At 37.9% G+C, this 12,580-nt stretch overlaps 1 protein-coding gene across 1 annotated transcript in view; it reads right to left on the reverse strand.

Annotated features, from left to right (window-relative positions):
- Nucleotides 1–356: 356 nt before the first annotated feature.
- The window catches only part of LOC149576685 (putative folate-biopterin transporter 6), a 71,801-nt gene continuing 59,577 nt past the window's right edge, over nt 357–12,580 (reverse strand). Inside the window, exon 6 of the mRNA XM_089819142.1 lies at nt 357–1,486. Coding sequence (XP_089675268.1) covers nt 1,001–1,486 — 486 coding nt within the window. The 3' untranslated portion in view covers nt 357–1,000. The remainder of the gene's footprint in view (nt 1,487–12,580) is intronic.

A 12,580-nucleotide genomic window follows, 5' to 3' on the forward strand; every position in this document is an offset into this window, starting at 1 on the left:
TTATTTTTCTTCGTAAAAATTACATTTAAAATTCTCAAGTACCTGCCTGATCATGAAAGTATAATATGATAGACCTGAAGTGTTCCACTAGAGATTGCAATATAAATTTTCATCCAATATGAAGACAACATCAAACTGTTTCGTTACAATTTAATTCATTCTCTACAAGATTCCAAGTTCCTTTTGTGGCAAGAAGAAATTAATATCTATATAATAAATTAACCTTAGATTTCTGAATTCAATGTAACCAAGTTTTGAATCCATAATAAAAAATTACAACCTTAGATTTAAATTTTCATTCAGAATTCTGTAGTAGCCACCCAATCACAAAAGCCTAGTTCAATATTGACTTGATGTGTTCCAATAAAGATTGCAATTTAAATTTTCATCCGATATGAAGACAATATCATACTACTTTGAGACAATTTAATTCATTATCTACAAGGTTCCAGGTTCCTTTTGTGGCAAGAAGAAATTAATATCTATGTAAACTAACCTTACATTCTGAATTCAACATAACTAAAATTTGAATCCAGAATAATAAAAAGTACAACTTTTCTATCATACAAGGCAGGTATCAAGAGGCATCAACAAATGTAATACAAGCTTGCAAGCAAGCTAGAGGCCTCTGTTACCTGAATATTCTGTATCATTTCCATTTCAATAGGAAACTTAAAGATTCCAATAAGACCTGACCTGGAAACCTTCAATACAGCAGTCTATTATGGCAATGTATTTAACATTTCCAAATCTCGATGTTAGAATTCATTGAGATGTACCATATGTAATTGCAAATGCATGATTGTTTTCAGTTCTACAATCCTCATCCAGCCAGTCCTCAAGATGGACACTGTAAATCTTATGTATTCTGCACCTTACAAATTTCCATCCATAATTCCGAGTATGAAACTGAACTCCCCCGCTCCCCCCCACCCTTCATTATGCCAAGTTAAACTTTGTTGTACAGTAGTGTTGTCTCCAGCTAAAGTATATATTCACACTATCCGTCTAACTCGTGTATAGGAACCTTATTTAAGGGCATGATATCCTTTGTACTCTCTTCCAGTTCTAGGTCATTTGGTAGGGAAATGTTTGGAGGTTTGATGTTTTCCACTGTACAGTCCGGTACCAGAAAGATAAAGAAGAGAGGAGAGAGTCTCATAAGGCTGCGAATTAGCACTGCCAACCAAAGTCTGCTGTAGTCATCCCTTTGTACATGTAGCCATTTTAACAGAAATGCACCTAACCAGGTACCAGAAGTATTCCCAAAGTTGGACACTGACATCAGGAATGCAAAGACAGTGCCCTCAATCCCAATGGGGCAAAGCTGAGAAGATAGAACAAGCATGGGCATTAACTGAATCTTGGAAATGGCATCTGTCAAAGCTTGATCGCCCAAAACAAAAGCTTGATCTGGAATATGCATTCTACGGTTCACTCTGGAGACAATTATGATGTCAAGAAGTCCAATAAATGAAGATGTTACCTGCATCAGAGATCCATAGAATTGACATGATCACTGGTTATTAATTTGTATGATATAAATGACGATTCCATGAACCCTTTTCTCTGTCTGATATATTCACCTCAACATTATCCAGGATATGACAAATAGCTCAAAAAATTCAACACTGAAAATTATTGCTGCGAAATACAGATATCTCATCAATTTCACCTTGTCAGATAGGTGAATCATTGTACAATTACATAGACTACAACATTGGTGTTCCAGTAACACGGCCATATAATCCAGAAAAATAATATAAAAAAATGGTATGCTGCATCTGGATTCATTTGCGGAAATCTACTCATTCAGAAGCAGCATACAAAACTTATGGATTGTGGAAATCTACTTAATCTTATCAAAAGAATAGTTTTCAAACAGAATTTCTAGTGAAACCATTAATGTACTGTCATTTAAGTTAAGTGATGCACCTGTTACATTCATGAGGTTGATGAATAATGTGCTTTGCCTCTTCATTGTTTCTTATTTGAATTTGAAGGCAATGTTCTGTCTAATGAGGCTGTGATTGGTCGAGAATTGAGGAAAATGCATTGTGACTGCTTTCCAAAAACTTTATAGGATCATTGTCACCTCCTCCAAGATGATAGATCCATTACATGCTATCACAGCAAGTTGTTAGTCCTTCGCTTGCATTAAAAGTAAGCAGGTTGCTTTAAAATAACTGGTGAGAAACAGCCTTAGCCAAATTGCTGGTATTATTTGAGCTAAAGATCTATGCATGGATGCATACAACTGGATAAGATAATGACAGGAAGAAGGCTGTATGTGTTATCAAAGGTGTTTAGTTGGGGCAGTTCTTAACTCTATAAATATGACAAGGAATTGTATGCTCTGGTAAAAGAAGTGAAGTGATGGAAGCCCTACTAGATGAAAAAGGAAAACAAGGCCCACATTGATCATGAACAGCTGCAATACTTGCCTGCACGAAACAAACTGCAGCAAGCGTGTCATTTGAAATGGATGGTGTTTATTCAGCAATTGTACCTAATAATTAGGCACAAGAAAAGACTCAGAAACAATGTGCTAGATATACTTTCTCGGTATCCTGTATCCATGTTGCAGCCATATGTACAATAATATGTTTGGAAGCATTTGTGGATGAGGTAGTACAAGGCATTATATGCGATATTGATTTTAGTGACGTATATCAATGGTTGCAGCTCAGCTCTAAAGGAGTGTGATTCTGAGGGGATTAAACATTTGTTAATTCATAGAGGACTGATATACAAGTTGAGAATTGTGCTCCCTACAAGGGAAGATTTCAGCTAATTTAGCTCCATGGATACATCCATAAGTTGTATCAACTTTTAATTTGCAGGAATTGTGATGTTCCATTCCTGAAATAGGATTTAATAATGAACGAGAATAATAAAATGAATATATAGAAGAATAAAAATAAATTTTAAAATATAACTATAAAAGAATAAAAATAAATTTCAAAATATAACTATAAGAGAATAAAGGTAAACATAACTAAAATTTAGTTAAGTTTAATGAATGGTTAAAAGGCATGAGATGAAAAGTTGTGAATCCCTGCAACGTGAGATATAAAAATTAGAGGAGAACTTAATTGAAAGAGGGAGAGGAAGGAGGAGAAAAGAGGTGTGAGAGAGAACAATAAGGAAATGCCAACTTTGAATGATTTTTTTTAATGAAGAGTTACCACTCTTTCAAAATGGTTGTAATGGAAGGTTATCACTCTCCCAACGGGTAGAAACGAAGAAGGGTTGTGACTCCTTCGGAAGGTGGTAATTATGAAAGGTTGCGACACTCTCAAAGGGCAAAAAATGATGAAAGGTTGTGATTTATTGAGGGTGGTAATCATGACAGGTTAAGATTATTGCAAATGGCATACATGATGAAGAGGTGCGATTCTTACTCACATTGGAATATATAAAGGGAAGAAGGTTTCATTTGAGGAGGACGTTCAAGGGAGATCAATTTGGGCAAATAATTATATTATTACCAAAGGCAACAATGAAAAGTTGTGACCCTTTCACCAATAAAGTATAAAAGAGAAATCATTCAAAGCATTCAAGGGACTTATCTATCATTATTCACCAATACATCAAAATCTGTACTCCCTCAATCATTAGTCAACACCATGTATTTCTATTTATTCAATCATCATTCACTAATATATCGAACCATTAAGTGATGCAAAAACATTCGATCATCTATCAAACATCAATTGGGAATCAAACAAACAGACCAGCAATCAATTCTTCAATCAATTCATGCAGTCTATGCTAATCATTCAAACATTGAAGAAGAGAATTGGCATCAATCTAATACAAACTATAGAATCAGAATATATAAATATAAAGTATAGTGCATAATGACTTGGCTGATTATTAATGGTCTTTCATTTGTAAGGAAGTGGAATATTACACATGGCTTCTCACACACACACATATTGCTATTCTTACTATGACTCTTCCTATGCATAACTGACAAGAAATAATGTTTCTCTTACAATTCTCATTCGAATGGCTATCCCATTTTGGAGGGAAGATAGCACATATGAGGAATGCAAGCACCTAGGAAGCCATTCTAGTATAGACAATCCAAGTGGGACTAGGAGGCTAAAGGCTAGTTGTCTTCACATGCTCCTAGGTGGGGTGGAACAGCTTGAAGTGCCTTGTATGATCTCCCAACTGGTGCTCCATAATGACAATGAGTTATTTGGGTAGAATTTCAACTAAAAAACTTATGTGCACTCTAAACATTATAATAGTGAGTGAGAATTCTATTTTAGCATTGTTGGACTATATATTTATTTATCTTTTGAAACCTAACTTGGTTGCAGTCTCTAAATAAGGGAACTAAGTTAAATTACATTTCTCTACATCATGCATACCTCATTTAGGAATCCTGGGACAAATTGAGTTTAGCTCCCAATAGGGAACATTGCAATTGATATCGGAGCTGTAATTTTCCAGCAATAAATTCCTCCATCAATTCATTCAGTCTATATTAATCATTCAAACATTGAAGAATAGAATTTTGGCATGATTCTAATACAAATTACAGACTAGATATATAAATATAAATCAGCAGCTTACATATCTATCTAATATTTTGGCATTAGTATAATGCATAATGATTTGGCTGATTATAAATGGTCTTCCATTTGTTAGGAAGTGGAATATTACACACTGCTTCTCATATAGATAGATAGATAGAGTTATTCTTGCTATGATTATATGAAAATTTATCTTTTGAAACCAAACTTGGTTGCAGGTTCTACATAAGGCAACTTGATTAAATTACATTTCCCAACACCTCATTTAGGAATTCTAGGGCAAATTGAGTTTAAGTCCCAATAAAGAACATTACAATTGGTATTGGAGCAGTAATCTTGCCAACTTGAGGGACAAACCTACTCTAATTGTCATCTAATTAGGGTTAACTATGCATTTCTTTCCTTAAGTAGGTCAAAAATAAAATCAAGTAGGTCAACATTACATTTCTTCATGTATGTGCCTTTAACTACTTTGTGCCTAATATAAGCATGCTTGCCCCATGTATATTAGATGCATACTCTTCCCATGTATGCCTTGGGTATTGCTTGGATGTTTTATATATATTTATGTCTATGCTTCATATGCATTTATGGATATACTTCTCATCTATTGTGAATTTATATGTTTTCTTCATGTTTGAGTTGTTTTCAGCATGGTTCTTTATGGGTGTGCATGATTTCCTAATGTATGCCTTATGTCTAATGTGTTTTTTGAAAGTTATTCCGTATGAATACTTACAACTATTTCTAGATCCATGTTCTTGCTTTCCAATTAAAAATGAGGTGCACATGCCCCATTCTTAATACACACAGCAATCTAAATGTATGTCATGCTTTTAGTTCTTATCTTAATGTGTACAAAGCACACCCTTGCTACGATTGGAGGGGATATCCATGCCATTGTGCAAGTGAGAGAAAACTTGTCATAATATCACAAACCTTGCAAATTTTTAATCATCGATTGAGATACCTAGCAATTGACTTAAAGACCAAGATATATGAGATAATATTAGTGTTGCATAAAAAAAACTAAATAAATCACAAAGAAATCTAAAGATTAGTTTAGGGACCCTCCCATCAAAAGACTTGGATATAATTGGCATTGCTTGAGGGAAAACAATTTTGGAAAGGGTGGAATATAATGTCCTTTCTTTGAAATAGGATTAATAATAAATAATTAATAATTAAAAAATACGAATGAATAAAAAAAATTCAAAATATAACTATTAAAGAATAAAATTAAACATAAGAAAAATTTAGTTGATGTAGAGTACTCCCCTTACACACTCAACACATGCTCTAATACCCCACTTGATGAAGGGCATTCCCCTTACACATTCAACACACTGATCTTTGAAGGAGAATTTGTGTTAAAAAGGAGGTGAATGGTGTCGAAGTAGAAGATACGCTTAATGGAGCCTCAAACTTCAACTCTTGGAGACCAAGGGTATTCATTGCATTAGAGGAGAATGATCTTCTTGATTTCATGGAAAAGTAATATGGCCTATCCTTTAGCTGATATTGATAAAATCCAATGGTAGAAGAATGACATCAAGGCTAGGAAGACATTAATAGATTCTATGATGAATCACCCCAATCATCTACAAGTTGAAGTCGGCTAAAGAAATGTTTGATACTCTAAAAGGATTGTGTGAGATTAACAATACCAGCAGAGCCCTTGTCCTGAGAAACAACTTAACGATGTGAAGATGGCTAAAGAAGTTTACGTCATGTCTTTCTTTACGAAGCTTGCTGATTTGAGAGTGGATTTACAATTGTAGAGCCACTCTCTGGGCTCTAGCTATGAGAAGAAAAATATCAACTCCAATAGTGCTAGTGTGCACCCATGAGTGCCAAAATGGAAGGAAGGAATTCCTTACAAATAAAAATCTCGGCAGCGCAAATCCTTTGCTCAAGAAATTGCACTCAAGAACAAAATCCTCTGTCTCAAGCTATTTGCGCTCATGGGCGCAAATTTGATAAAGACAAGGAATCTTTGCAAAGGAATGAAATCAGTGGACAACCTTCAAATGTGCTTTGAGCACAAATATTGCATAGTCATTGAATCCATTTCAAATATTAAAATTCTTCACACAACCTAAAATGCGCTCATGAGCGCAAACACTACACACTCAAGGAACTTTCCCAAAGTTTTGAAATCCTTTGTAAATGTTAATATGTACTCATAGGTGTGAACCTTTCACAGGCAAGGAATATTTTGATCATATGAAATCTCTCTTCAACATCTTCTTTGCACTCATAAAGGCAATAGTCAAAACATTAACGCAACAATGTTAAATGTTGAAAATCTTTGACCATGGATAGCCCACACCCAAGAAGAGGAAATTGAAGGAAAATGATGAAATTGCCTAATTAGGTAAAGCTTAACTTAATTGGCATCCAAATTTAATGTTTGGAAATATTAGAGGATGAATTAAAGTGGCATCCAAGACTTCAACAATAATTTGGAAATAATCAAGATGGGCTAAACATTATGAAATCTCACAAATATGAATTATTCAAACACATGAAGGGATTGAAAAGGGCGAAAATTTGTATGAGTGTCAAAATTCATCTCTATATACAATCAACGCCCATGCGCGAAATTATAGAGAAATCATTTAAAATCTGGCTGTGTGGGAAGTCTAAGATGAAGTGGTGGTTTTTAATTAAACGTTAAAACATGTCCAAAGTGGCATGTCATTATAAACTTTAAAAAATAATTAAACGGAAAATCAACCCTCTTCAAGTATATGCCTAGAATGGAATTTTGGAGAGGGAAATAAGGCATGAGATTTTTGAAGAGAGAAAGTGATTTTAGAGAGAGAAAGACAACATGACAATTTTGAAGAGAGAGAGGGAATCTGGAGAGAGAAGGCCTGAGCTTTTACAAAGGAAGGGGTGTATTTGCAAAGAGAGAAAAATCCAAAAGAATTTCTGAAGAGAAATGATTCTAAAGCAGATAGAAAATCAAAAAGAGGAAAAGGAGTTTTTGTGCATTATATTTTAAATTCCTCACATGATTCTTATGTCAATTATTTTATTTTGCAAGAGGAGGAATTCCAGTTCCAGAAGTTCAAGCAAGAAATTCACGTCCCAGAATTTCAGTTCCAGTGTTGAAGACATCCAAGTTTCAAGCAATCCAACTAAAGGAAATGCAAGGTTCAATACTTCAAAGATTGAAGTTCAAGTGCAAGTGTAGAAAGAAGAATGCAAGATCTTGAAGTTCCTCCAAAAATCCAAAGATCCCAGTCAGGAAAGAACAAGGATGAAGAATTCTCATTCCAGACATTCAATGAAAAACACAGAGGTTTCTGAGATTCAGTTTAAGCATGAAAGACTTCAGCAATGACAATAAGGTCAACAAGAATGGCGCTTAATCACTTTCTAGAATTGATATGTCCAGATTCTTTACATTATAGAAAAAGAATAATGACAAGCTATTCTGGACAGATGGCGATTTAATGCTTAGTGGGAACCTTTGGCTGTTATGGGCCACCCTCCCACTAAGTTGATCACCCTCTTCTAATTGGTCCATGTGGAGCCGCTCATTTATAATGCAAATTCTCTCTTGCCATAAACCTAATTAGGAGTGAGGTGGCAAAATATGGGCCCTCTTCCATTTCAATCTAGGTTGCACATTGTAATTTGAAAATCTATATAAAAGCCCTGGCTTCTCATTTGTATTTCATTAGATTAGATAGATTCGTAGATAGATAGGCAGATAGTTAGCTCTTGCTCCTTAGAATAGAAGTAGAGTAGTAGAAGGGGAAGACATTGTTGTAAGTGAAAGATGCCAACTAGGTCTTTGACAAAAATGCTGATGTTCGTTTTGAAATCTATCCTGAGACAGCGAGAAGGAATTGTTTTGTGTTTTGTTTATACTCTGATTTTTTTGTCTTTTTTTTTTGTTTATGAATTATAATGCAGATATGAAATACAAGCCAAACTGAAACAGAACTAACAGCTAATGAAAATCAAACAAAAACTGATGGAAAATCAGATTTTTCTTATTAATCCTCTAGGCAATGAAATACATGTATTTGTACCAGTGAATGCTTGGATAAATTCTGAGAAATCTAAAGTCATGCGATTCCGAATTCACTTATTTGTACTGGCATAGCTGACAATGGTGGACATCAGCCCTCAGCGAAGGAGGTACAGCTGAGGAAGTGACTGAGGAGTCTCCAAACCTCCAATCTGCTGAAGAATGTGCTAATTTGGGCCTACAGATTGGTTCTGAGCTGAAACCCCAGGCAAATTAATCTCTAAATGCAAACTCCAGATTTCTTGCTGTTGTACAGTGATAGATAAAAACCAGGCAAAATTCCAAAATAGATGAACTCGCTGATCTACTGTAGATGATGATCGATCTGCCCTATATTCTCTAACTCATCTGAAACCTTATCAAATTTGAACAATCTCTTAAAATCTCCAGACTTCTGGCTATTGTGCAGCTATGGTGAGGTGCCTGACCAACATCCAATTGTCTGTAACAGCTCTGATCTTTTCTCCAGCACCTGTAATTTGAAGTTTCAGCCCTTACAATGGACTCCAATGATTTTTCTTCACACAACTCTAATATCTATCAAATCCCAAATGCTACCAGCACTGGAGGATTTTCCAGGCTGAAGAATTCAAGGGTTTCCATCCCTGGATCAGACCAATTATTGAAAACCTCAAAGCTGAAGCTCTCCACAAACTGAAACTTCTAAATGCTGAGATATCACAAAATGAGCTCCAAGAACACTTTTATCATCTCCTCCAAGCCATTTGAATCCTACTTAGGCTTGGCCCACTTTATTTTATTTTACTTTATTTTAATGACTTATTTAAAAGTCACCCTCTTACATTATTACTATATTATATTATTTTATAATAATTTATTTACTATAAAGTGATCATAATATCACTTTTAATACCATTTTATGATAACCCAAACTTAGGAAATATTAATTTATTTCATCATTTATTCATAAATTGTAAACCAGGCTCAGAACCGAATTATGTCTGAAGCTCTATGATCTCTGATATTGACTGAACCCTGCAGGCTAACTAGGACCTCCCTCAAAACAACTTAAAACTGCACAAGAAGCCCAGAGTAGTCTTCTTATCAACTCATTGGCCTACAGGAACTCAGGTGATAGGCCCATCTCCAGATAACTGTCGAGTTGTCTAATGAGGGAACCAACTCAAATTCTCTCTTGAACTAAACCTAATTATGGCTGCATGGCAAAATTTGGGCCTTTGTTTTTATTTCAATCCAGGATGCACATTGCATTGCCTTCTCATTTGTAATTCATTAGATTAGAAAGATTCATAGATAGATAGGAAGATAGATTAATAGCTAGCTTTCACTCCTTAGTGTAGAAGAAGGCTAGGAGAAGGGGAAGAAATTGTTGTAAAACTTGAGGAAATAAAAAGAATTCCCATTGAAGATATGGTGGATTCACATTTGTTTCAACTCATTGCATGGTGTAAGTTTTCTGCAAACTCTGAACAACCAAAATTGATATAATGCTTTTAATCTTGCTGAAGATGGTCTTTAAATATACCAGACCTGTATATTAAGTGTTGCTTGGAGTATGATGATTATTCTGAAAATGTTTTTATCCCTGCTATAAATCACATAAGGCAGCTGTTTACCATATGGGTAAAATAAATGAATGCATACAGACAATGGAAATACGAACAGAAACAGCAGAACTCCTTAGATTATTCGCATATCTAGAACATTACATTATGCTTCATAAGATGAACGATGATTTACAATGATCCCAGACGGGATATAAATACTATCTGCCGAACCTTCCCGAAGGAGTCCGTCGGCCACAAACATTATGTCCGCTACAAACTATTTACCCGTCGGCTACAAAATCTTACCGACGACATCAGCTACAGAATACAAAAACACCGACGACAATCAAGTCGGCTGACATCATCCCCCCCAAAAAGAAAAGTCATCTCCTGACGACTAACAAAATTAGGAGACAACCCACGAACAACAAAAGAAATACTAGAGAGAAGGAGGAGGCATCCTAGAAGAGTGCTGCTAGTGACGCAACTCATACACCTTCTCTGTCCTAATGCGCAGATCTGTCTGAATATGTGAATTAACCTCGACGGCCTCCTTTAGAAGAAGTGCAGCATCCATAGCCTGTCTCCTGGCTAACTGCAACTCATGCTCAGCCGCATCCTTATCTCGTACAGCCGCTTCCACATCTCGGATAGCCGCATCCTTATCCTGCACAACTGCTGCCATATCCCGCAATAGTGCTGCCCGCTCCGCTGCCCATGCTGACTGCTGGTTGGCCAAGTCCGCGGCTAACTTCTCTCTTGCCTCTCTCTCAACTACTAAAGATCTCTGAGCTGCAACACTGTCCACTGCCCTGTCTACCTCCGTGCGCCGGTGAGCATAATAAACCTCCTTATACAGTCTGACGATCTCATGTGCCAGTTGCATCAACGAAGTGTCACTCAGTCCCAACTCCGGTTCGGTGGCCCAATCTGCCAACATGTCAGGTGTCTCAACCACCGGCCAACCTCTGTCCACGAAACAAGACTGAAATCGTCGCGGACAAACCCCACGAATATATGCTCGAATCAAATGCCACTCCCTCCGCTGAGTCATAGCTTGGATTGCCACATTGTGTCCCTTCTTCAATGCAGACTTCATAGTCTTGAGGTAATCTCTGCACCTATCCTCGTCCGACCCGTAATCCTCCTTGGCGAAGCCCTCCAATGACCATTCCGCATCACTATTCTCCTCCTCGTCAACGGGAGCCATGCCCACATCCGGTGCTGCCTCCTCTATTGTTGGCACAACCACGGCCTATGGCATTCCCTCCTCCTGAGGTTGAGGCTCTAGCGGTACACGTGATGCTCCTGAATGCCTGGGAGACTGAATGGACGGACCCCGCTTGGCAGGAGTGAGTCAAAACTGTTGTCTCAAAAACACACTAGCTCTATCCATCACCTCCGGTCGCTCTGACTGCGTGGACTCCATGCTCTCCTCCTGCTGTACTGGCTGGGCTGACTCGAGTGGCTCGGCCTCTGCTAATAAGGATGATGAAACAGTGACAACTGCATCGCAATCAATCACATCCAAACGAACCTGAGGCTCAAGCTCCGGCGTTGGCAACTGTGCTCTCTATGAGACTGCGACTATAATGACATCTGCTTGTGAAACTTGCTCCGCTAGTACAACTGGAATCACCTCCGCTACAACCGTCGGCAATATATCGGCGACTATCTGCGGGACAACATCTATCACTGTCTATGGGACAACCTCTCTCATCGTTGGAGGGGTCATCACAACCGGGGCATGGCACTGGCCAAAAATGGGAATGATTGTCGTGCAGGTAGTCAAGTGCGCCGAAGTTGACAGCTGAGGAGGGGTAAAGAATGCGGACCCACTACCTGCGGCCTCACCGCCAACTTCCACCGAAGTGCTCTCCTCCTCTTCCACGGACTTAGCCCCGTCATTCTCCGAAGTGTCCTCCCGTCCGCTATCTATATCTCCGGTAGTGTCTAGTCCTCAGAGTACTCTCTTCTGGCCCGCTGCTGTTCCACCTGTATCCAAATGGCGCCAATAGAATATGGGAGGCTCCCCGTCTGCCAACTTGCCCCTCAAAGGAGCCTCAAAATCATCCAGTGGTATCTGGCTAGCTGTAGCCTCCAGGAACAGCCCAATGGCATGGTGCGGCATAAAAAATGTTCGGTGCTGAAGCGTCGTGAATTCCTCCATCCTGTCAGCAAGGACTGAAGCCCAATCATAGACCATACCCTGCATGATGCCATTCATGAATACCACCTACGGCAACGCTATCTCTGATGCTCGAGTGGCACCTGTCAACCTGCTCTTGATGACGTCCATAATGCACCTCCAGTGACCCCGCCGAATAAAGTCCCTGCGAAGCCCTCTACACTTTGACCCCTAAACCGCTGCGTCCCTCTCCACGGGTGTAAGATCCCAGCATACTAGATCTATCCAATGCTCCTTCCATTCCCGTGAGAGTTTTTGGTTCTTG

Source organism: Cupressus sempervirens, chromosome 1, assembly GCF_028749045.1.
Source record: "Cupressus sempervirens isolate cs-2001-9-10 chromosome 1, ASM2874904v1, whole genome shotgun sequence".
Classification (NCBI taxonomy): Eukaryota; Viridiplantae; Streptophyta; class Pinopsida; order Cupressales; family Cupressaceae; genus Cupressus; species Cupressus sempervirens.